General features: G+C 40.0%; 1 protein-coding gene across 1 annotated transcript in view; it reads right to left on the reverse strand.

The window, feature by feature from the left end:
* Positions 1 to 1,807: 1,807 nt before the first annotated feature.
* TSPAN13 (tetraspanin 13) overlaps positions 1,808 to 27,357 on the reverse strand; it is a 34,855-nt gene continuing 9,305 nt past the window's right edge. Inside the window, exons 2-6 of the mRNA XM_066354078.1 lie at positions 12,714 to 12,881; positions 12,001 to 12,081; positions 10,962 to 11,075; positions 9,196 to 9,309; positions 1,808 to 2,866 (exon numbers count right to left, since the gene is read on the reverse strand). Of these exons, the coding sequence (XP_066210175.1) occupies positions 2,792 to 2,866; positions 9,196 to 9,309; positions 10,962 to 11,075; positions 12,001 to 12,081; positions 12,714 to 12,881 (552 nt within the window). The 3' untranslated portion in view covers positions 1,808 to 2,791. The remainder of the gene's footprint in view (positions 2,867 to 9,195; positions 9,310 to 10,961; positions 11,076 to 12,000; positions 12,082 to 12,713; positions 12,882 to 27,357) is intronic.

Genomic DNA, 27,357 nt, shown 5'->3' on the forward strand with positions numbered 1-27,357 from the left:
GAGACAGAGAGCAGATGGGCGCTTCTCCTGTGTGCCCTGGCCGGGAATCGAACCCGGGACTTCTACACGCCAGGCTGATGCTCTACCACTGAGCCAACCGGCCAGGGCCCCTTGGGCTCTGATCTGTCATTAGGTTGGCCCAAATAAAGGCCATTGCAATCAGAGCACAAACTAAGGCCATGGGGTTTTTTTTCCTCTCTGAAATAGCCCTTTCCACATATAATCATTTCTACCAAGAAAATTAATATAGAAGATTCCAGAAACTCATGTGACATTCATAATGTCACAAAGCAAACAGGGAACAAAGCAAACAACATCCCTCAAAGGGAGGCCTTGTTCAAACGTTTCACATCCTTGATGTGTCACAATCTCACCTTCTGGTATAAGTGGTCGCTTTGCTAGGGCTGGCCAGTGCTTGATATGACACCAAAGTCAACAGAATATGCTACCCCACAATATGCCTCTAAGGCATAAAGATTATTTTGAGCTGATTATGTTTGAAAAACAGCAGACACAGGAGAAGAAAATAAAACAGAAGTTTATCCTTCGTAGGGGAAATTTACAGTCATAAAGGAAATCGCTATTTGTAGGGTATTTCCTCCTCTATACAAGAAAGAGAAAGATGTCTTTAAATCAGAAGAAACTTGTATCTATGTAATGATCACTTAGTTCTGCATTACAAACCTCACCTGTTTACTGTGCTGTTTGTGGTGACCCCCATAAATGGCCTACATACACACACACACACACACAAACACACACGTGTGCATGCACACACACACACACCTTTCTTTTATCTTTAGCTAAAGATAGTATTTAAGAGGGTGGGTTGGTGGCCCTGGCTGATTGGTTCAGTGGATGGAGCATCGGCCAGGCATGTGAATGTCCTGGGTTCAATCTCCAGTCAGGGCACACAAGAGAGGCAACCATCTTCTTCTCTCCCCCTCCCTCTCCCCCTTCCCTCTCTCTTCTTCTCCCACAGCCAGTGGTCAGTGACTCAGTTGATTCAAGCACCAGCCCCAGACCGGGTTGCCAGGTGGACCCAGGTCAGGGTGCATCCCGGAGTCTGTCTTTCTCTCTCCCCTCCTCACACTAAAAAAAAAAAAAAGATGGTGGGTAGGGCCATCTTGGGGAGTTATTCAGTTTTTCTGGGTATCGCCTATATATACATGAAGTACACATGAATGAACTTGTTTTTCTCCATGAATGTCTTTTATTACATGGGGGAGGGTCTCAGTCAAGAACTCAGAAGAGTAGGGGAAAACTACTTTTCCTTGCCTACAACATTATGGGAATAACAAAATTCAGTTTCCCTGAAAGATTAGCTAGTGTTCCAGTCCTGGAAGTCCCAGTCTCCCTCTCTCTCTCTCTCTCTCACACACACACACACACACCTCTAAAATTCTATAGATCAACTATTCACCCATTTTCTTTGTCTAAAACCCATCAAATGGCAATTACCAATGAAATACCATAGATAGACTGCATGATGAGAAATGAGTAACTTTCAGTAACAGGAAAGAATTTACATATTTTTCCCAAACAAATATGAGTAACATATATTTTAGAAATAATTTTCACTATGGAGAAGATATTAACCACTATAACATTTTAAAAAAAGGATTTGGGGGATGACCAGCAGTAAACATCAATGCTGGAATTTCATTTCCATGGTTGGATTATTCACTAAAACAGCAACAACTCCAGGTCAAAGAGAACCCAACACAAAAAGAATTCCATGTCATTTAATGCATGTGTTAATTCTCCATTACGTACTTTCTTTTAATTCAAACACTCATACACAAAGAAAGATTGCCATCCTTTAATTTCTCAACATAATATACAGAACCACAATACTATTTCAATTGCAAACTATGGGAGGTCACATTCAAATATGCTCGGTTTTGACAAGCTGCTGTTACAACACTGAGAAATTTTGAAAAAGGTATTTAACAATCTGTCAAATAATCAAGTATCTTTTTGCTATGTGGGCCAATTAATAGTAACTTGCTTAAAAATACAGTCTTTTGGACTTCAAATTATGATAAAAACAATAACAAGATTATACAGATACACTTTCTGAATTTCTCAAACTCATCCCATTTTGCAGGCTGAAGGCAAATGTTTCATATTAGACCCTTTATGAGACGATTTCTCCTTTGCAGTCACCTAGAAAAATAAAAAACTAAACCACACTTTTCTAAAGACATAGCTATTTCTAGAATGTGTTAGTGTAATCATAAAAGACCACTAGGACTACAGTATCACTTGTATGTTAAGTTTCTCCACAATACATACTTCTTAAAAAGACAAAAAATTTGGGAATTTGACTCCCCATTCTGAACTTAAAATAACAGAATCTCATACTTACTGGCTTTAATAAACTTGAACTCCTTTTCCCCAGTAGGAACATCTACACAGCACAGTGCTACAAACAGTGAGTTATTCCAGTGAGATGTGTATTGAGAATCACAATAGGACCAGCACAGGAGTGCCATACAAAGTTTTTCTGCAGGTAAAAATGCTAAGAAAGGCCACAGTGGACAGTGCCGGACACTGTGAATACAGTAGATTACAGGTACCACTGGGGTTCAGAGGGGACCACACATACCAATTATTTTCAGCAATGGAAAAAGAAGAACATTTAGAGAAACGTAAGAGTAAAAATATATAATTCCACTGTCAATAATGAAATTTTTCAGATATTGTTCTTTCAAACAGGCAAATTAGCGTAACTTAAAAGTTAGTTTAGAACAAGACCAGGATGTGAAAATTTCTCCTTGTTTTCTCATCAAAGGAATGCACTGGGATTAGCACGAGGATCCTTCTGGTTCCTGTATCTGTAGGTCAGCCAAACACCCAGGATCTGGAATGGGGGGGAAAAAAATAGGAAAAGTAACAGTTGTATATTTAGTTTATCAATAAAATAATCTGGAACCTCTGAAGTACTTAGCATTATTGGTTCAAAAAGGAAAATATTTTTCTTTTTTAAAATGTAGTCAGTAACCCAAAAGAGAGGACCTAATTAAAATGAATATAAACACTGTGGCAGGGTGTCCAGATCATAATCCCTAGAACCTGTGAGTGTCAACTGACATAGTAACAGGGACTCTACAGATGTGACCGAGTTAAAGATCTTGAGATTGGGAGATTATAAGGGTGGATTTAGGAATATAATCACAAGGTTCTTTATAAGAGAGAGAGAGGAAGGATAAAAGCAGAGACAGAGCACAGGTGATGTGATGACTTCTAGAAGCAGCAGGAAGCAGAGACATTGAGGGGAGAGAAGATGCGAGCTACGCTGCTGGCTTTGAAGACGGAGAAAGGGGCCACAAGCCAAGGGGTGCAGGCGTATCTACCAGCTGAAATAGGCAAGAGAACAGTTTTTGCCAGAGTCTCCGAAAGAAACCTCCTTTTTAAGCTTCTGACCCCTGGAAGTGTAAGATAATAAGTGTATGTTGCTTTAAGCTACTATATTTCTGTTTATTAGTCAGAGCAGCAATAGGAAACTGACACAAATACTGAATTGTCTGAAGAGCTAAAATATCACAGATTTTGATAATTCAGAAACAAACTAGGCTCAGCAATTATGCAATAACAAAAAATTTGTAGTAAATACATTTTCCAACATAGATTATAAAAATGCTGTAATTCCTACCTCTTTAAGAGCAGTGAGGTAGGTTTAATTTTAGAAAATAAGTTATCGTACAATGTCCCACACCAGGTTTCCTAAAGAATTCACAAATACAACTTATTTTTTAAATTAAGAAATGTGGTCATTCTGGTGTTGCCCCAAAGGTGATTTATTTAAATACTAAAAAATATTTGAAATAGTTATAAAAAATTTAAGGGAACAGAATGAATTTCAAATTATATTTTCCCACGAGTGATCTGTGCCAACTCTTAATCTCAGTTTTGTTTATTGACTTCATAACTACTCATTAGCTCCTTAAACTACTTCTAGAGAATTATGGTAAGTCTCCAATTTTCTCCATTTACCATAATGATAATTGCTAAGTTACTGTATAATTCAGAACTGCCGATGTTTACAGCCACAACACATGAGGGCTTATGGAATTATGATCTGTGAATTGAATCAAGAAAAAAATAAGCCTAATTTAAGAAAGTGGAAAGTCTGGTGTGGAGTCAGTATGACCAGGAAAAAAAAAGAAATTTACTTCAACACAGAGTCCTTTGTGACAGGCTCTGTTCTACGCACCTTACAAATTCATACAATCCTCCCCACACTGCTAACATGATAGGCACTATCATTACCCTCATTTTATCAGCGAGGGAACTGAGGCATGGAGAGGTGAAATAGCTGGGCAGTAGTCACACAGGTCATGAGTGGTAGAACCGGGGTTCAAACCTGGAGTCCATGTTCTTCCTAACCACGTGTGTGGTTTTAGGTGAGCATCTGCTGTGTTACTACTGGCTGGTCTTATCCTCTGGGTCACACTTCACCTGTATTTCAGCTACGCAGGTTGTTGCAATCCTGACATACTTACTCCACCCGACCCCCTGCTGTCAGACAGCTACTTCTCTGACACCCCCCAACCTGCCCAAGTGCCTCATTTCCATGATCCTGCCTCGGAGAAGTGACAACTGAGGAGCTTCCGGTTAGGATTTTTGTGATTGTTAATATTCTCATCATCACCCCTGGATATATGCCACTTCTGTAAGTTATGGTCCTCAGGGGAAACGGAGCAGTTGGGTTAATTAAATACTCATGGTCTGGAACGATACTTGACTGGAATTGAAGTCCTCCAGTTCAGCACTAAGAGACCACGGGGCAGGCCCTTCCTGTGCACCCACACTGAACCACTAGCCACACAGTCTCAGGGTGAGCACGGAAGGGAGGCCACACCCAAAATGCAAAAAACGATCACAGTTACAATTAACTGGGTTTTAAGCCTACAAAGGTGCTCAGATTGAGAGATGTTCAGTGGTAACTTGGAGTAGACATAATCATAAACTCTGCTGACTCCAGGACTTACACCCAGTATGCAGTACGCTGCCAAAGTATAGTTGATAACACAGAAATGTCTAGAATACGTCTGTACTCATTCTATTAAATATAAATATAGAAAGGCGGAAGGAAATATGCCAAACTATAAATGCTAACTATTTCTGAGTAGGTCATTTTAGTTAGTAGATACATTTAATCTTTCATCTTAATTTTCTGTATTTCCTAACGTTTCTACAAAGAACAAGTACGAATTGTCGTAACATAAATCAATGTTGCTTTGATGGTTTAAGTTTATTTTCAAGGATTAACAGTGCCAATCAAATCTCTGTTTCACCTAGGATAGGAAATCATCAGCGAGTTAGTCTTATCCCTTCAAACTCTGAGAATCTGATTCTGTGAAATACTGAAGAAAATAAAAAAAAAAAATTTAAATGCCAGAGCCCACAGAATATACACTATCCAGGAAATACCAGGTTTCACAAATCATTATTAAGCTCTCGAGCTAGGATTGAAAAGGACATGGCATATAAAATATAAAACAGGATTACTTGAAAGAACTCTTTAGAAATCTAAGACTCATTATTAGTATATATATTCTTAAATTTTTTATTTTTTTTATTTTTATAAACAGCAGGGGGGAAAAGGCACAGGCAGAGCAGAGAGGATTTTTAGTGAAAATACTCTGCAGGAAATTATAATGGTAGAGACGCGTCATCATTCATTTGTCCAAACCCGGAGGAGGCATATCAAGAGTGGACTCTAAGGTAAACTATGGACTTTGGGTGACTAGGACGTGTCAGCGTGGGTTCACCTGCTGTATAACAAAGGTATCAATCTCTACGGTGAGTAATGGTGATAACGGAGGAGGCCGTGCCTGGGAGGGTAGGGCAAGGGGTATGTGAACCTTTCTCTCAATTCTGAACCTTTCTCTCAATTCTGCTAGGAACCTGAAACTGCTTTTTTTTTTTTTTCAGAGAGCCCTTTTTAAAGAAAATGGGCATAGCTGAAGGTAGTGTGGTCTGGTGAGAAGAAACGAAAGCTGCTCAAAAGAAAGAAATTCTCAAAATCATCTCCAGATATAAAAATGAAACCATGTGGCCAAATTTGGAAAACCGCTGAATCTGACTAATGGTGTGTATGGAGATTATGCATTTATCTTATCAAGTTCTCATGACAAAAAAACGTGGTTTTTTTAGAGGAGAGAAAAGAAGAACGCACAGAACTGTTTTCAAGCTGTATATGAATTTTCTTGAGTCGAAGTCAAGGCTACGTTGAAATGTATCTTTAGGCCCCAGACGGAGCTGCTTCTGTCCAGGGTATCTATCACATCAGTAAACTGAACTGTAAGTAACTTTCATGTCCCTGTAAATGCTCCGCTTGACCAGAAACACAGCACATTCTGAAAGGCAGTCCCCAAATGTTAAGCCAACTCTGGGCTTTCTCACCTCAGATGAGGCTCTGTGGCCCCAGCCACTTAGATACTTTCTATCTTTCCCTCCCTTGTTCTTTATTCCATATCCTATAAATTATAGCTTCTTATTCTCTGCCCCATCTTGCAGTTCTCCGAAAGGAAACTGTCCTCTTCGTTAAGTATTACAAGTTCATACCATCTAGATTTTTTGTTCTTCCATCATTTTTGGACATAGATAATCAAAATGAGAAAGGCCTTTCTAAGCATAAAAATCAACTGAATAAACAGCAGAGGAAAAAAGCAATAAAGCTAACTACATGAAAACTAAAATCTTCTATAAATTTTATTTAAAAGTCATTAAAGAATGAAATAAATGTCGAAAAAATTTAAAGCAGAACGAAGAAGCCGAGTAAAGTCAGGAAAGAGAAAGAGGGAAAAGGGGGAAGAGGAAACACAAGAGGAGTGGGCGACATTCCCGAGCGCCTGGGTTTCTGACACCCTCTCGTGAACCCCAGCTGTGCGCCTACTCCCTGTCTCAGGCCCTGAGGACCGCTCTGGTGTTCTTTTTTTTTTTTTTTACAGGGAGAGAGAGAGAGTCAGAGAGAGGGACAGATAGGGACAGACAGGAAGGAACAGAGAGATGAGAAGCATCAATTATCAGTTTCTCGTTGCGACACCTTAGTTGTTCATTGATTGCTTTCTCATATGTGCCTTGACCACGGGCCTTCAGCAGACCGAGCAACCCCTTGCTTGAGCCAGCGGCCTTGGGTCCAAGCTGGTGAGCTTTGCTCAAGCCAGATGAGCCCACGCTCAAACTGGCGACCTTGGGGTCTCGAACCTGGGTCCTTCTGCATCCCATTCCGACACTCTATCCACTGCACCACCACCTGGTCAGGCCACTCTGGTGTTCTTATACTGAAGCCCCCCTTTGTGTGCTTGCTGCTTTGAGTTCATTACAAGTAATCCAAGGGACCCCCATCAAAACACAAGTAAGGAACCAATTCACAAAAGAAGAAATGCAAAGGGTCAAAACACATAAATATACCGTTAAAATTCACTAGAACATTTCCAAATGAGCAGAGAGGATTGTAATATTAGTTCTACCTATCAAACTGACAGATATTTTTTAAAATGAAAATATCTAGAATTAGTGGTTAAGTCAAAATTCGGTAGAATGTTCCCAAAAGGCAAGTTGGCAATATTTATCAAACTGAGTGTGTCAGATTTTACTTTTAGAGATGTAATCTAAGGGGGAGGAAAAAAAAAAATGAGAAAACATATATTTTAAATTACAAGGAAGTTGACCGTGTATAACTATTATTTATTATAGTGACATATAGTATTAAAGGGAAAATTTAATGTCTAAGAGATTAAGCGAATACATTAAACTTCAATCATACAAGACTATTAGGATTTTTCTGATTTCCTTTTGAAGATTTATGACCATTCTTACAATAGCCTATCCATATATTTCTATGGTTATATGCACAACCTTATTTAATAGCATTATTCTATACGTGCTAACCATTTAAAATAGGGGTATGACATGAGCAACTACCATGACAGTCATTGGGGTCCCATCATCTTTTTTAATGCAGCATAGTATGGTGATTTATACATCAATAATTTACTGGTGGTTTCAAAATAACAGCTGACACACAGCCCCTGCCATGAACCCTGTTACAAGTTTTACATACACTGACTCCTCTAATTACCACAAATTAATGAAACAGGGCTTTCCATTATTATGCCTGTTTTTAAACATAAGGAAATGAAGGCAGAGAAAGGTTAAGTAACTTGCTCAAGATCACACAATTAATAAGCGGTAGAACTAGGTTTCCAACCCTTAACTATTCACTCTTGTCTAATATACCCAAATTTAACCAGCTCATTATTGAAGACATTAGCTGGCCCAGAGGCTTGCCCTTATAAACAATAAACATTCTCGTGTATTTATTTCACATAGTTATATGATTATCTCTAAGAAATAAAGAACTCTAAGTAGAATTTATGAGTTAAAGAAACAATTGTTCTCTTTTGATACATACTACCAACTCACATCCATCAAAAAAAATCAAGAGTTATTGAGAATTTAACAAAGACATTGAGGAAGGAATTAACATTTCTCAAAAATAATCAAATAATATGTGCATGGTTTTGCTTACAGAATTATATATAAACATATTAATATAATAATGTATTAATACAGTATGAATATGTCATGTAGGTAAGAAATTAATAACAGGTTGTAGAAGGCTAGGAACACAAGAAAATAAAGGTGAGGTAGGAAGGCAATTTTTTAAAATGGCCCTTTATATACAGAATGGGGCAAAGAGTAGGTTTACGGGTGTTTGTATGGAAAATAATGCAATAACTAAGAAATAATAATATAAGAATAAACTATGTTTCACATACTCACAACTATAAACCTACTTTTGCCACATCTTGTATAATTACATGAATTCTATATTAGAATACATAATAAACAATGTGAATGTGTTACTTATTCCAAAATCCAATTTAAAATTATAATTTATCATACCACTCTAAAAACACAAGAGACCCTAGAGATATATTTCATTTGTTCACTAAGTTTTATACAATTTAATGATTAAGCATTTCACCATGTATGAAGCTCACGCTAGCTCTGTGAGGTCTTCTGATTTCAAGCCAGGGCTCCTCCTAGGACAATACAGTACTAGCTCTCAAACCACTCATCCGCACATTCCGACAGTTACATGACACGAAGGTAAAATGCCGGCGGACACAGGAATCCCCAACACAGAGGAGGAGACAGGGCATTATCTGCACGCACCTCTGTGAAACTGAAGAAGAGGCCGATACCCCCGACAAACCTCAGCACCTCGCCAGCGTACTTTCCTATGATCGGAGCACACGGTGAGCAGGCTTGGACGCTCTTCACACAGCTCTGCAGCAGTGAAAGAAAAGGATGTTCACTTCAAAGCACATTTATATAAAGAGCAGATAAAAACTGCCTTCACATCTGAATGAATGCCTGAAGAATGATATCCAGTTCGGGGCCTGGGTTCCTCAGTGATGTCCAAATTCGACGACGGCTCTCAAGATTCCCACTCCCCAGTATCCGTGCTCTGAACCGTCACCCTCTCGAGCGTGTGGGGGATTTCTGAATACTGTGGATAATCGTGTTCAGGTTTACACTGTGTCACACAGAAACTACCTTAACAGGAAGGAGAGATGGTCATGCTGACTTTGATGCCACCATTTCGTGAGATGGCTGCATAGTGGGGACCCAAGCGTCGTCTCTAGAAGCTGAGGGACACCCGGCAAGAAAACAGGACTTCAGTCCTACAACCACCAGGAGCTGAATTCTTCCAGTAACTCCTGAGCGTGGTAGAGGACCCCATGCCTCAGATGAGACCTCAGCCCTAGCCTACACCTTGACTGCGTCCTGGTGAGACACTGAGCAGAGGGCCCACTGAAGTCACTCCCAGATTCCTGACCCGTGGACACTTAGACAATAAACAGGTGTTATTTGAAGCCACTAAGTTTGTGCTAACATATTGCACAGCAATAGAAAACTAATAATCTCCCAGAAGAAACCTCCCTGAGGACATGTCCTGCTCGGGCTCAGAGAGGGGGCAATCACAGCCTCCCCAAGACACAAACGGATGTGAATCTCCCCAGAGAGCCAAGGTCCCAGCCCGTCCTCACGCAGAAGCAGGTTGGAACTGGAGGGCCACACGTCTGGCGTGGGACTAAAAGATGACTCTCATCGGTCCGTCTCTAGCTCAGCTCCCAGAGAGCAAGTACAAGACGTTGTGGTGGGGGAAAAGGGCGAGAGGAAAGGTACTCCCACGTGCCCTCCACCCTGGCGTGCTTAGTAGCCGAGAAGCTCCGTTTAGTACAGACCGCCTACCACCCCGCTATGTTTCAAATCAAAGATATTCAGACACCTCCTCTGATCTCTAAGGCCGGGGAGGAGTTCAATGGGAAGGAATTAGGGGCAAAGAACATGTGTGTTTGGGAGGACCCAGGAATATTCAGTACTCTCAGAAGCAGATATTTGAGGGCAAATGATTCAGTCGTGCACGTGGAATACAATTTCGGAATACCTAAACCAGGGGTCCCCAAACTACGGCCCGAGGGCCACATGTGGCCCCCTGAGGCCGTTTATCCGGCCCCCGCTGCACTTCTGGAAGAAGCACCTCTTTCATTGGTGGTCATTGAGAGGAGCACATTGACTATCTCATTAGCCAAAAGCAAACCCATAGTTCCCATTGAAATACTGGTCAGTTTGTTGATTTAAATTTACTTGTTCTTTATTTTAAATATTGTATTTGTTCCCGTTTTGTTTTTTTTACTTTAAAATAAGATATGTGCAGTGTGCATAGGGATTTGTTCATAGTTTTTTTTTATAGTCCGGCCCTCCAACGGTCTGAGGGACAGTGAACTGGCCCCCTGTGTAAAAAGTTTGGGGACCCCTGACCTAAAGCATTGCTAAAACACAATTCAGTATGAGGAAGTCCCTTTCTTCTCCATTCATTATTATTCATCTGTATGTAATACATCTCCCGAAATTATTTTATGCTTTGTACTTACAGCCATACAGGTATCATTTGGGTTAAAAGTTCGGAACCCACAGCAGTTTAAATTTCTCTGGATGTCATTGCGAGCACTTGCTGTATTGTTCCAACCAACTTCCAGCAGCTGACCCTAGAAATACATTTAACATACACATTGAAATGTGTCATCCCTGTACAAAATGTATAAATCCACAGCCTGTAAATTTTAACACGGGGTGTGCCTAAAATAAATACTCTTTATAAGAGCAACAAAACTTTCCAAAGGGTTTTACCTCAATCTGCAACAAAAATTAAGGCACTATTTCTATCCCAAGAAGAAAAAGTCTTAAATTTTACATGCAATTTAAAAGAACCACTTGGTTGAAAGGCATAATAATCCTCATTGTGTAACAAGAAAAAATTTTCCATTTCCCCAACTGAGATCCATATGTATCTATGAATTAGTTTGAAAAGATAAACTGCTAGAATGGAACCATAAACATGCTGGAGTAAATGTTTCACTGAATAATGGCGAGGAAAGACTGGGTGAACATCTGTTAGCATTATCACTTTCTTCCCCAATGCCTGCAAATCCTATTTAAAAGATACAAAAATACAGCAACAGTTTTAGGGTTCCAGTCAGCCCCACATTAAATTAATGTGGCCACGTTCAACCAGTGTGCCACAAGAATTTTTAAAACATGCAATATCTAACATTTAGTCAGGGGCACCAATCTCTTTTCCCTTCGGTTGTTAAATAGAAAAACGAAAACAGCCAACACGACAACAGCCATCCAGTATGACTGAGTCAAAATTACACCTCCTTTGTTGGTCAGCAAAAAATACCTAAAAATACCTTTTTTTTTTTTTTGGTGTGTTGCAGAATTTTAGTAATTATTTTATGTGTGCCATGAGATGAAAAAGGTTGAAAATCAGGAACAAAAGATCTTAGCTCTACAGAGTGAAATGGTATTCTGCATAAGAGGTGGTTATTTTATATTGCAATGATTCCTCCCCCTTTTCTCCTACACACCCCATGTGGCATCATCAAGTCGAAGGGGAAAGTCTGGACTTACCTGTTGCTCCTCGTTCAGGGCTAAACAGGCACAAGATACAGAAAACTGAACAATAAATACAAGTAAGAGAATGATCATATACTGAAAATCAAAGTTAAGGCTATGTCTCAATAATCTTATAATAGCATAAAATAGAGGTACTGACAACTTCAGAATGCACTAGAAGGAATTCATCCAGAAAACAGAGCTAATAGCACTTAGAGAAAGTTCAAAAAGAATGCATATAATTATTATTTTGATAATACACTGTAACTATAAGTTCATATAGCAAAATATTGACAATAATAATTATTTGGCTAAAAGCTGATCTATTAGAATTTCATTTAAATTAAACTAGAATTCTTATATATATAAAATAGGAAATAAGAATAGATATATGTATACATCACTGTGAAATTCTCAATCAAATATTAACATACCGGAAAGGGGTAAGAGGTTGCTAAATCCGTTCGAGGTAACTGAATCTGCGTACATAAACAGAACTATACTGAACTTGCACAGCTGAGAGTGGGAATATATATATAGTAACCACACGATAAATTCACCTCAAGAAATACTAATGTTGGTTGAACAAGTGCACACAGACGTGGCTTCCTTGGAGTTTCTGACAACTTCCTAATGATAATTTTAAATTAATTATAGTTATGAAAGCATAATCAATAAAAGTAAGAACAAGCTCTACGGGCTCAAAGCCACCTTTTAAAAAAGGATACAAAAAACAGCAACACCTGATGGTGTTTCACAGCTCCGATCAGTCCCACTAGCGCGATCAGGAACAAGAAGATCCCCACTGCAATGACCACACCGACCACCCGGAGACTGGAAATCAGCCCAAAGCCAATGCCCCACGCCGCGATTCCAATTAGCAACAGACTAACCAACTGCAAAAAAAGGGAGGGGGGAGAGGGAGAGGGAGAGGGAGAAGTGTCAATGTGATACAAAAATATCAAGAACATTTTTCAGGCACCCACAGTATCTTACAAATGATCTCTTAATACTCAATACTAGAATGCACACAAGATCTCAGTAGACAGTATTGTTTAACAAGTTATATCAATCCTCATTCATGCTTTAAAAAAAAAGCCAAACAATAACCTGGAAAATTATTATGGAGCCTCAGAGGTCCTCTGGTTTACTGAGTCTAACTGCTCTCTACTTAAGCTTTTGAAATAATAGCATATGCAAAACTTCTAGACTCCAATACATCTCAGTCTAACACACTGATTTCTTCACATGGAAATCACTTCCCTCTCCTTCCAAGTCCAGCTGGACTGTAACATTCCCTGTGATTCCTTCCTAGTCCCCAACAAACTAAATTAATCTCACCCCTGTCTGAGCAACTTGGTATAAGGACAACCCCCAAACCCCGAGTCTCCTCATTTATCTCCCTAGAACAGGGGTCGGGAACCTACAGCTCGCGAGCCAGATGTGGCTCTTTTGATGGCTGCATCTGGCTCGCAGACAAATCTTTAATAAAAAAAATAACATTAAAAATATAAAACATTCTCATGTATTACAATCCATTCATTTCCTACCTCTCATGGTCATGGTTGCGGGTGGCTGGAGCCAATCACAGCTGTCCTCTGGGACAACACCAAATTTTTATTGGATAATGCGTAACGTACACAGGTTGTTGTATGGCTCTCACAGAATTACATTTGAAAATATGTGGTGTTCATGGCTCTCTCAGCCAAAAAGGTTCCCAACCCCTGCCCTAGAAACTATCACAGAATCTGGTCATTGGGAACAGTCACAAATTTCTCATGGAGTTGTTGCTGAAGCAAACTGCGTTAGGTGTTATTACCAATTCTGTTAGAATTCATATATACTTGATCCTTGAACAACACAGGCTCGAACTGTGTGGGTCCACTTATACGCAGACTTTTCTCAATATATACCTCCAGTACTGTAAATGTATTTTCCTTACTGTTTTCTTAATAACATTTTCTTTTCTCTAGTTTACTTTATTGTAAGAACACAGTATAGAATATATATATATAACATATATATATATACAACACATAAAATATGTGACAATCGACTGTTTATGTTATCAGTAAGGCTTTTGGTCAACAGTGGGCTGTTAGCAGTTAAGTTTTAGGGGAGTCAAAAATTGTATGTGGGCCCTGGCCGGTTGGCTCAGCGGTAGAGTGTCGGCCTGGCGTGCGGGGGACCCAGGTTCGGTTCCCGGCCAGGGCACATAGGAGAAGCACCCATTTGCTTCTCCACACCCCCTCCCCCTTCCTCTCTGTCTCTCTCTTCCCCTCCCGCAGCCAAGGCTCCATTGGAGCAAAGATGGCCCGGGCGCTGGGGATGGCTACTTGGCCTCTGCCCCAGGCGCTAGAGTGGCTCTGGTCGCAGCAGAGCGACGCCCGGAGGGGCAGAGCATCGCCCCCTGGTGGGCATGCCGGGTGGATCCCGGTCGGGCGCATGCGGGAGTCTGTCTGACTGTCTCTCCCCGTTTCCAGCTTCAGAAAAATACAAAAAAAAAAAAAAAAAAAATTGTATGTGGATTCTCACCTGTGTGGGGGTCAGTGTCCAAACCCCTGCACTGTTCAAGGACCCATTGTACAGAGAGAGACCATTAGAACTCTTAGGATGCAAAGAGTACAAGAGATATTAGGTATTCAGAACAAAATACTAGTTAAAAATGGGATTCTGAGTAAGAGAAATATTTTTTTATATTTCAATTATTTTATATTTTTATATTAAAAAAACTAAACCCAGTGAAAAGAAAGAATATATGCCTCAAAAATTGGTCATTACCTATAAAACTGAAGTTACAATTATTCCTTTAAAATAACAATTTTTGTAAGTAAGTTATAAAAATTATGACTAGCTGATAGAAGATATAGCTTAAACAGGCATGTGGGAGGAGTTGGGGTGGGAACCGGAAGAAGACAGTATCAATTCAATGGAGAGTCAACCATTTCCTGGAGCAAGCTGACAGTAGGATGCCCCGTTAGAAGAAATCAAAATGTATAAAATACACTTATTTAGCACTATTTCAAGTCCTAATTAAAAATTTTATTTCAAAATAAAAAACAAATCACCATTCATTCCAATACTTTTTATACTCAAATGTGTCATTTTGCATGCAGGTAACCATAATTTATTAGACACAAATTTCAAAGTCCTGGCATATAAGACTTTGTACATGTGCAGAGATACAAATCAAACTACTAAATATCAACAAATACCACATCTAGTTGTATTTTTATCCATTTTTATAAAGAAGTAAAACGAGAATGAGAGAAACGATCTGTGGAGTGACAGAACAAAGTTATGAGTTGTAAGGACTTGGCGCTGTTTCCCGGGGCAGTGAGGACACACAGCGCTTTTCCGTTCAGAGGTAGAGGAGACGGAAAACAACTCACACAAACTTGCCCCGCAGAAATGGCCCAGTCCCTCCACTATCCCTAGGGTTTCTTATCAGCGGGACCATTTGCTGCTGTCTGTTTTTTATCATCTCACAATCTTCTCACAACTTCAAACGACCTTGGATTTAGAAAAAGTCCTCTCTGCCCCATCACAAGTGAGCTTATTTCTGACTGGGTGGCATTTAAATATCACACATTTCCTCTCAGGAGGTGTAAAAGGCAGAAGCCTGAAGGAGGAGTGAAACAAGGCGGGCGAGGTGATGCAGGGAGAGGCTTCACCTCAGGGAGGAGGGCGGCCTGTGCTGAGCATCCCGCTGCACGTGGTACCCAGCACTGAGCACGGTCCGTGCTCCCAACACGTCAGAGTGACCTTCTGGATCAGTCAGGGGCTCCAGAAAACAACAGTAGGACATCTTTTTGAAGAGAGAGATTTATTTTAAGAACGTGGCTCATATAATTGCGGGGACTAGCTAGTCTGAAATTTGCAGGGCACGGTGACAGGTTGCAAATTCAAGTAGAATTTCTATGCTACAGTCTTTAGGTAGAATTCCTTCTTCCTTAGGAAACCTCAGTTCTTGTTCGTAATAGTTTCATATTTCATATTGTGGGTGAGGACCACAATATGGACGGTAATTTGCTTTAAAGTGAATTGAGTGTAAATATTAATCATATCTAAAAAATAGATTTAGACTAGTGTTTAGACCAGCAGCCCCAGGAACCAACACAGAACAATTCATGCATCTGGAGTTGGACAAGCCAGGAACCTGTAACTGTTATAGAGAGTTGCCTGGTCGCTGACCTCCAAGGGGAATCCCTAACACGAGGCCAGAGCGAAGTATCCAGGCAAATCCTTTCTTCAGAACAGCAGCATCTCAGCAGAAGAAGAAAACTGTTCTCCGCTCCTCCACCTACCAACTTACAAGCTCATTAATAATGAGAATCTTTTCCCCTCTAAAAAATAGGGTCTACAACTAAAAGGTGGGGGCGGGGGCATTTCATCCCTTATCTAAGAAGTTTCAGGTCTCAGGCTAGGCATTATGCCATTACTGAAACTATTATCTAGAACAGGAGTCCCCAAACTACGGCCCGTGGGCCACATGCGGCCCCCTGAGGCCATTTATCCGGCCCCCGCTGCACTTCCAGAAGGGGCACCTCTTTCACTGGTGGTCAACGAAAGGAGCACATTGACCATCTCATTAGCAAAAGCAGGCCCATAGTTCCCATTGAAATACTGGTCAGTTTCTTGATTTAAATTTACTTGTTTTTTATTTTAAATATTGTATTTGTTCCCGTTTTGTTTTTTTTACTCTAAAATAAAATATGTGCAGTGTGCATAGGGATTTGTTCATAGTTTTTTTTATAGTCCGGCCCTCCAACGGTCTGAGGGACAGTGAACTGGCCCCCTGTGTAAAAAGTTTGGGGACCCCTGATCTAGAACATTCACAGCATTTCTGCTGTGATTTTTTTCTCTAGGTAGGGGAAGAAAGAGGCTGCACCCCTTCTGTCTATCTCCCTGTGAGGAGTGTTCCTCATACGTTCATTGCGCTGTGTCCGTACTCTAGTCTCCGGCCCACTGTCATCACTAATACCAGGCATCCAGCCTTCAGAAACGCCGAAGAAGGTATCAGCTTCCTACTCTTGCTTTAACGAGTTACCACCAGCTTACCGGCTTAAAACACAGAGTAATTTGGCGATCTGAGTCCAAATTGGAACACAAGTCTCACTACGCTGAAGTCATGGTGTCAGGAAGGCTGCAATTCTTCTGGAAGCTCTAGGGGAGAATCCGTTTCTTTGCCTTTTCTAGCTTCTAGACGCCCCCTGCATGCATTGGCCTGCAGCTCTGTCCCACCTGTGAAGCCATCAGTTAGCATCTTCACGTGTCTCAGACCACAACCTGCTTCCCTACGCACATCTTTCTCTGAGCTAGCTCTCCCGCATCCCCCTTAGAAGGACCTTTGTGAGTAAGAGGTCCCCCCAGATAATCCAGAACTGCTCTATCCCTAGATGATTACTGTCATCACATATGCAAAGTCCCTTTGCTATGTAAAGGTAACATATTCATAGGTTCCAAGGATTAGGATATGCACCATGGTGGGGGGAGGGGCATTAACTCAGCCAACCATAGAGGGTCTGGGAACATGGGCAACTGAGTTACCACAGAATCCCTCCTGCTACAAATACTTGAAAATATTGCAAAAGGCTGTAACATTTAACTTAATTACTATATATAGATAGCAGAGTACAGAGAAACTAGGGGAAATTGTTACAGGCCAGGGAGGAAAAGAGAACTGAAAGTCTAAACTAAAAACATACAGCTGGTGCTGTGGGGGCTCGGGGGAGGGTGGGAAGGAATTCCTTGGTCTCTACAGGCCCTTAAAGGGGAGAAGCCGAGGTGTAGATCAGGCCAAGCTGGGAAGCGGAACTGAGACCCCTGTGTAGCTAGGGTCTTCAGAAACGTGTATTTTCAGACCAGAGGTTGTAGAAAACCTACACCGCTAACCCAGGAAGACAGCTGAGACTGTTGAGCTTCTTCAAAAAGCCTTCTGCAAAAAAAAAACAACAAAAAAACCCAGAAACGCCAAGCTTACCACGCCCATGTCTGCAGTCTCAACTACAAGACCCAGGCAGGCAGCAGTTCAAGCCAAGCCATGTCCATAAAAGCTGACCACAGGCCATGAAGGAATCTAGGAGAAGAAAACTCACAGAAACAAATCCAAACCGACTCAGGAGGGGCACTGCTGAATCCCAGTCCTGATACCATTCCCGAAGAAAGAATTAAAAACTTTGTCATCAACAGAAAGCCATAAAATATCGATACATAAGGAGAGAAAGCAAGCTACCATGACAGAGATGCAAAAGGAGAATTAGCGTTTCCGAGAACTGGAGGTTAGAGAACCAAATAACTGAGATAAAATTAAACTCAGTAAAAAGATAAAAGGAATAAAAACAACATGGAAAAGAAATAAAACTATATTTAAAAACAGACTTGAAAAAGAGCCAAACAGAGCAAATTCAATGAAGACACAAAGAAGAGAAACAAGTAATAGGAATAATAAATAAAACTTCATTGAAAAAGAAAAAATTGACAGACCTTTAGCAATTTTTTTAACCCACTGAGTAGTACGAACGTTCACGTACATCCTCGTGCCTCCTGACCATCCAGAGTACGATCGGACATGTGTAAGGCAACATTAAAAAAGGCAAATGTATGTTCTTCTTGTTTCCATAAATTGGTTATCAAACAAACATAATTTTAAGTTACTAAAACTGGAACTGAAACTCATTTCATTTTTTGAAAAAACAACTCATTCCTGGAGGTTATGAAAAAAAAAACTCACTACTTAAAGGGTTAAAAAAGAACAAGAGTAAATCCCCTCAAATTGCCTTAACTGATAAGAAACAGCTATTAAAAGAAAAACAGCCTAACCAAGTGGTGGCGCAGTGGATAGAGCGTCGGACTGGGATGCAGAGGACCCGGGTTCGAGACCCCGAGGTCCCCGGCTTGAGCGCGGGCTCATCTGGTTTGAGCAAAAGCCCACCAGCTTGGACCCAGGGTCGCTGGCTCCAGCAAGGGGTTGCTTGGTCTGCTGAGTGCCCGCGGTCAAGGCACATGTGAGAGAGCAATCAGTGAACAACTAAGGTGTTAAAAAGAAAAAAAAAAAAAAAAGAAAAACAAACAAACAAAAAAGCAAAAATCATACTTGAAACCTGAGAACCATTTCTTTCTGAATTCAGGAGTAAGAGAAGGATACTGGCTATCACCATCTCTATCTGCATTGTAGTGTATCACCATTCCTATCTGCATTGTAGTGGAGGTTTTAGACAACTGAGTAAGATTGAACATAGAAGAAAGATGAGGGGAAACGGATGTCATTATTCAAATTAATAGGAGTATTTCTGAAGGAAACCCCAAATATTATTAAAACTGGGAAGAACCAGAAAAGTTGCTAGAAATGGGATCAATACACAAAAATCAACAGCATTTTAATGCATTTTTTAGGATGCAATTTGTAATAGGCCCCAAAATTTAAAGTACATAGAAGTAAATCTAACAAAAGTATTATAAGAGTTTCAGGGAGAAACTGAAATCAATTGAAGAATATGAAAAAGACCTAAATTAAATGAAGAGATATATCATGTCTCTGGGTACACTGATTAAACAAAGCCTCAATTCACCTCCAATTTAGCCCACAACTTCAATTTCTAGTCAAAGTCTCTGTAAGGTTTTGGGTGACAATTTATACAAGGATCCATTAATTTACATGGAAGAATAAATGTCACTAAAGAGCTATAAACATTTTTAAGATTAAGAAGAAAGACCTGTTATCTGCTGCACTTTTTCTCAGCCCAGTTGAATTGTCACCAGCACCGTGTATAAGAAATGCTCCAAGTGATAAATCAACCCTTCACCAAGGGGTCCATCTAACTGTCTCAAATGCTCTTTGTTGTTTTCACTATGCTCTGCAAAACCTGAACCTGACTCTATATCTTTGGACATGTTATTTTTAAAATAAGCTAATATATAAATAAAACTAAAAGAACTAAAGATGTTGAAAATCATCCAAACAAATATCAGAAGTTATTTTAATGATTTGGCAATTAAAACAAAGGAACTGACATATTTTTTAACAAGGCAACAGTGTGGGCTTGGTGAGATATGGAATTCTCAATCAGTAGGAAAGGAGTAGGCTTTAATTAATAGCTCTATGACAAATACCTTCCCATTTTCAAAAAGAATAATAGTAGTCCCTACCTCACACCATAGATTTAAACCCTAGATATAAAAAGCAAAATTTAAACTTTTAGGGAAAAAATACAAAAAAATGTTTTGACTTCATGGTTAATTAAGAAATTCTTCTTAAACAAGAACCCCAAAAGCATGTATAATACTAGTATTGCATTTACTATGTGAAAGGAAGTATTCAAAGTGCTTTACATTTATGAAATAATCTTCACAAGAGGTAGATAGTACTATTGCCTCCATTTTCTAGATGGGCAAAGTCGTGCACACAGACATTAAGTAACCTGCCCAAGGTTACACAGCAAGGAAGGGACAGAACTGGGGTAAGAATTCAAAAGGCCAATTAACACATGAAAGATGTTAAGTCTCATTATATATCAGGAAAACAAATTTTAGACCAATAACATACGCTTGACTGGCAAAAATTAACTCTGATGACACTAAGGATGTGGAGAATCTAGACCTCACATTTCAGAAGTATAAACTGTTGTAGCCACTTTACAGAACAATCTGGCAGCACCTAGAAAAATTAAAGCTCTATATCCCTAACTAAACAAGCAATTCTGCTTCTAGGTTAATACCCAAGACAAACACCAGTCCCTAACTAGACACAAGTCAGGATTTCTGCAGCCTTGTTTGTAATAGTAAAAAATAAGTGAAGACCTCAAACACCATTACTAGGGAATTCATAATCTCTGGTGTCATTTTGATTCAGGTTGATAAATTTTCAAATATAAAAAAAAAATTAAGCAAATTGTATGCCATATTTTTTGCTCCACAAGACACACTTTCCCCCCCCCCCCCAAAAGTGGAGGGAAAATGCCTGTGCATCTTACGGAGCGAAAAATATGGTATTTTATTAACTATCCTAACACACCATTTGGTTCAGAATGTTTTTTTTTTCTTATTTTCCTCCTTAAAACCCTAGGTGTGTCTTATGGTCAGGTGTGTCCAGTGGAGCAAAAAATATGGTAAATGTTAATAAAACACATCTATTAATTTTCAAACACACAAAAAATACTATATATATCCTTTGTGGTTGATTGATATGTTAAATTGTCATAAAGGTATAAACATGAGTGTAAATGACAGGTGTTGATTTCAGGACGGTGACCTCTTTTGAGACGGGACTAACCGGGAAATGAGATGGAGAGTACCCCTTTAACTGCATGGTGACGCTTAACTTCTTAAAAAGAGCCGGACATGGCAGAACACTGGCATCTGTGAAATCCAGCTGTTGGGTTCACAATAGTCCCCCATGAAATATTTCCTGATTGAAATTAGCCTTGAACATGTAACGACCCCATTCTAGCTGGGCACCAATTCTAAATTCTTCCACTTTGCTTTTCTCTGTAAAAGAAAAGCCAGCCTTTCTTCAGCCAGCCCTTGTTTCCAGTATTCCCCAAACACAGCTACCCACATCAAGATCTCATCTGTCTCTCCAATACTTCACATGAATTCCCATCTGTGCATCTTCAAGTACTGTCCACATTCTCTGCTATCATTGGCTCAGCTTAGGGAAAACGAAGGCTTTCAAATGGAGGTAGTATATACCTGAAGCCAGCAGGCAATAATTTGTTTGATCTCCACTTGTTTATGACAGCAAGCAAAGCTCTAGGTCTATCACACTTGGGTACCTTTGTGTGTGTGTGTGTGTGTGTGTGTGTGTGTGTGTGTGTGTGTGTGGCAGAGACAGAGAGAGTCAGAGAGAGGAACAGATAGAGACAGACAGGAAGGGAGAGAGATGAGAAACATCAATTCTTCATTGCGGCTCCTTAGTTGTTCATTGATTGATTTCTCATATGTGCCTTGACTGTGGGGCTACAGCAGACCAAGTGACTCTTTGCTCAAGCCAGCGACCTTGGGTCCAAGCTGGTGAGCTTTGCTCAAACCAGATGAGCCCACGCTCAAGCTGGCTCATCTTGGGGTCTTGAACCTGGGTCCTCCACATCCCAGTCCGACGCTCTATCCATCACGCCACCGCCTGGTTAGGCACACTTGGGTGCTCTTATGTGTGGAACAAAATACCACCCTATCACCCCCTTCTTATACCCAATTCCCAAGCATGCACGCACACGCGCACACGCACACACAAACACAAATAAACATTCTCATTTGTAAGGTGGGAGAAAAGATAGATTTAACCATCCAATCCAAAACAAATTTTGAATGTATTACAACAGTGAAATTGCTCAAACTTATTTGAACAAGAAATTTTCTGATATGCCCCCAAAAGATGGCGTATTTTTTTACTTACAATATTTAAAACAAAATAAATGTTTTCTTGTATGTGACTGGGGTTTCCAACACATTGTAACAAAAGTCTCCCAGGAGTCATAATTCACTCATTAAATTAGAAGTAACCCTTGAAGAGTTATGATATGCCTCTAAGTAGATCGGAATACCAGTGTCTATTCAACCTTCACTATAAAGAAAACCTTTAAAGATAACAATAAAACTATTTCTGAGTAGTGGTAATTACATGTTACTGTTGGTTTATAATTTGGAAGAGAACAGGATGATAATGAAGTCTCCCAAACTAGTGATGTAAACATTATTAATTACAATAAAATGAGTTCTAACTGTATAATTTAAAAGCCTCTGTTTGTCACTAGAACTTGGTAGACAAAGGAACTGCAAAATCTTTTGTTCAATCACAACAACAGTTTCCTTACGAGACAATTGTAATAGAAATAAATAGACCTATGACAAATAGTTTCCTTCCTTTGAGACCCAGTGCTGATAAAAACGGTATGGATCTGTTAACTCGTTGATAGCAATGTTTTTACGAGCAGGAGGCGCCAACCTTTCCTGTTTTCTCTTTTAAAAAAAACCAAAGGGAATCATGAAAAGAGTTTTTAAAAGGGAGATGACAAAAACTGTAATCACGCCAAAGCAAGGTTATGAAAGTGTCTACAACTGGCATTGCTTCCCTAAGCAAATCCTGAAAAGAGGAGGCAGAGGCAAACCACTGGAACAGATGCATAGATTCTGATGAAGGTGGAGAAACAGAGGGCACTAGAAAAAAGGACCGCAATTCTGAGTCAAGGCTCACGATACAGCACAGAACACCAAGGCACATTTTACAGGTGGTAAGTCAGAGTAGCAAAATGACATGCCCAATAACACAGAGGAAGAACTGTGGCAAAATTTTTCCTTGGTGCACTCTTTTCTCCCTGTGGGATCACATCATAGTGCCTAACAATATAGTTAAGTAATTTTTAACATTAAGATATAATACTAAAGACAATATTATGCTGCCTAAGAAATCGTAGGGTTTTTCTTTGTAGCCAGATCAAGATGCATTTGAATAGCATCTCTTTAACTTACTCCCTGTTAGACCTGGCTGTACAGTCATAGATAAAAGAACAATAGTCTTTTAACCGCCACAACTATCCTTTTAACCGCCATCAGCTACCATATATTCATATTGTGCTTTTTATTTTCCTTTGACCCAACCTAGAAATTTTGTCACATGCGCTTACATTCATACAAAAGCACACAATGCATTTCTTGGTGAAGGGGAGCAAGAAATTCTACTTAGGGTGACGAGCTTTTATCTTTGAGCTCACTCTAGCAAATAAAATTGTTTAAAACTAATAAATATGCATTTATGCACCTTCTGGGTTGATATATGCAATGCCATTATAGAACAAAGGGAAAAACACATTGTGCATAATGTTCTTTATAAACCAGCTTCAGTGAGTACTGAAGTATTAAACCACTAACCCTTTCAAATAATGAAGGAGCTGCCAGAATATTTTAGAATTAGGAATAGAAGAACCAGACAAATTACTGCCCAGAGGATAAGTGACCCCTGGAGTGGACATCGGTTGCTTTCACAACCTAACACATACATTCCTTGTAAAACTCTTAATCACCGTGTCTCGCCGACCCCCTCCCACCACTACCAGCAGCAGAAACAAAGATTTAGGTCCATCAATCATGGCTGCTCATCCTTCTAGCCACTGTGATTGATCCATGGGATGGGTCTAGAAACCAACTGGGTCAGTAAGTATGCCCTATATGATAATACAGTGATATGGAAAGATTCTAAAAATAGGCGCCTCAAGTTAAGGACAATCAGAATTGATTCTGCCGTCTTGCACATGTAAAGTTCTAGCCTCAACAAATATCTAAGCAGAGACAAGGTGAGCTGAGAAATGACAGAAGGAGCAAGAGAGTTCTGACCTTTTCTATTGTAGCTCCTGGATCCAGCCTCACATCTGCTGACTCAACTACTGAGTATCCAATCATATTTCTTTTAAGAGTTTGTGCAGTCTTGCCAACATATTCTTTTAAGCTCATGAAGAATTCTGGTTAATATATGCACCATTTTGCAAATGCTTATCATATATTTTTTTAAATACCTGCCAATTTGCTTTGACTGTCTACCTTCATTCACCACAGTGACCACCTTCCAAAACAACAAGGGAACCAATGAGCCAGAGAAGTATCCTAGGCCGTATTCTTTCTGCAAACATCCGCCCTACACTTACCAAATTTAACTCCAGCCTAAATTTTACTGCTGAGCAGGTCAGTGTCTGCCTGCAGGTTAGGAGCAGAGGAATTACAAAGGAAGATAAAACAACTTTAAGGGGTGATGGTATGTTCAAAGTCTTGAATGTGGTGATGGGTTCACAGGTATATATATATATATATATATATGTCAAAGTTCATCAGATTTATACCTTTATGGGCAGCTTATCATGTCAATAATAACTTTAAACTCTCCCTCATCCAGCCCCCCCCCAAAAAAAAACTCAACTTTACTTACATGTAAAAGAATTTTTTATAGCATCATCCTTCTTCTGATATGGAACAAATCGTGATGCCTAGAGTTGCAGATGTAATTTGGTGACAAGGAAGAAAGTCACATGCCAAGGATGATGGCGCAGGAAAAGAGATGAAGACCAGGACTAGATAACATGCTTAAAATGTGCATTTGCTCTGGACTACCTACTTCTGGACATGCTGCCCAATGAGAATAATAAAGCTTAGTGTTGTGAGTGGCAGTAACTGGGTTTCTATGGCCTGAGCTGGTCTCTATCCCCTAATATGGTGGCCTTTTATTCTTAAGCCAGTAAGATCAGGTCATTATCGACACTGGCTCTGTTTTGTTTCTAATCTTAGCATCAAGTCCAGGTCCCAGGGTGAGAAGTCCAAGAATGCAAAGGGTCTGGATCACCTCTAAGGTATATCATGAGTCACTCCTCCCCACCTCCAGCCATACCTTGAATTCTTCTCCACTTTAAGTGCCATACAATTAAGGCTTGGTTGATCTGATATCCCCAGCCCTGGCTAAGTGCCAGGTACCGAAGGGGGCACTCATACTGCTGGATGGAAGAACTCATAATGTCGCTCCTCGTGCATTAAAGACGAGGAGACACTTATTCCCTAACCTATATCATATTTGCAGGGAAGAAATCCAGCAAAAGAGATTTTCATTCTTTCAGCAAATATCCACATTTCAAAATTAAGATGCAAAGAAAGACTTGAATTATTCCTACAACAGCTATAGTTTCTTTTTTTTTTTGCCTGAGCATCCAAATTCTACCCGAGTATGTGAATTATTTTGAGGATGAAAGAAGAACACAGAACATTTGAAAAACTGGATTTGATTCTGTCGTGAAGTGATTCAAAAATGTTTTGTCAGCACAAAAGCAAGAGAGACACTATGGTGGTAGTGGAGGGTGAGAAATTTAAAACAGTAATAAGATTTACAGGGACTATGCCACCAAAATGTAACAGCACCCACAGACATATAAGAAAACAAAGGTCCCAGACAATCTGTCTTCTAATAGACTATAATAGTCAACACCCCTAATTAGGAATTACACTTGAACACTGAACTGTCCCTTTGAACTTCTGTCCTAATGTGGAAAACTAACTAAAAACTCCACTATGATCAAGCATGTGTTTCTATGAGACCAAACATCTGGATAGAAATTTGAAAATTCTATAAATAAACCTAGATATTGCTAAACATCCAGACATTTAGTGTTGAAGCCAAGACCTCAGTTCTTTGTTTCATTTTCATTCTTCAAACGACACCGGAAGCCTACCATGCCTTTGTCACATTATTTTTCTTCTTTATGTTCCCCATGGTGCCAAGAAGATTATTACAGGCACAAAATATGTAGTAAGTAAGAACTGCTGAGAATCCAAAATAAGAGACCCTGACTTGTCATTTTCCAAGGACAACTAGTTTGAGGTGGCATTCATAGCTGCCAACAATCTTCCGACCATTCTGTCCCTTACTTCTTTAGAGCAGTCTGGGCGACAAGTAGAGTTATGGGCAGAAGAGCCCGGCAGTGATTCCTTCAATCAATTAACCAAATGCCAACCATATGCCAGGGCTGTGCCAAGCAGTCAGGAAAGCAAGTCCTTAACGTGGAGGGGCAAATATCTATAATAGGAAAAAGAAAAAGAGTAATTGCTCTTTTTAATGACTCCTTTATTGATCAATTCAAGTACCAGGTTTCAGTCCTCTACTTACTCCGCAGCACATGACACAGATGTTCAATTCCGTCTTCTTAAAACAATTGACACTTGGCTTCTAGGTCATCAAACTTAGTTCTCCTCCTGCCTGACCAGCTCTTCCAGCTCAGGCTCCTTTGCTGGCTCCGCCCTCTCTCCCAAAGCTCTTATGATAAGAGTATCCTTGGTTCAATTCATGGACCACTGCCCTTCTCCACCTAGCCTCACTAATTTGTTAATTTTATCCGGTCTCAACCTTAAATACCATAATACCATTCTTTTTTTTCTTTTTCCTTTTTTTTTTTTTTGTGGCAGAGACAGAGAGAGAGTCAGAGAGAGGGACAGATAGGGACAGACAGACAGGAAGGGGCGGGAGATGAGAAACATCATTCTTTGTTGCAGTTCCTTAGTTGTTCATTAATTGAATTCTCATATGTTCCTTGACCCAGGGGCTACAGTACACCGAGTTACCCCTTGCTCGAGCCAGCGACCTTGGGCTCAAGCTGGTGAGCCTTGCTCAAACCAGATGAGCCCACGCTCAAGCTGGCGACCTTGGGGTCTCGAACCTGGGTCCTCCACATCCCAGTCTGACGCTCTATCCACTGAGCTACCACCTGGTCAGGCTTAAATACCATTCGATATGTTGATGGCCCCATGAATTCCAACCTCCAGTGATTCCTTTCCCTTTAACTCCATTGCTGTTAGACTAACTGCTACCTGAGATTTCCACCTGGGTATCTGATTGGCATCCCGTCT

Source organism: Saccopteryx leptura, chromosome 12, assembly GCF_036850995.1.
Source record: "Saccopteryx leptura isolate mSacLep1 chromosome 12, mSacLep1_pri_phased_curated, whole genome shotgun sequence".
Taxonomy (NCBI): domain Eukaryota; kingdom Metazoa; phylum Chordata; class Mammalia; order Chiroptera; family Emballonuridae; genus Saccopteryx; species Saccopteryx leptura.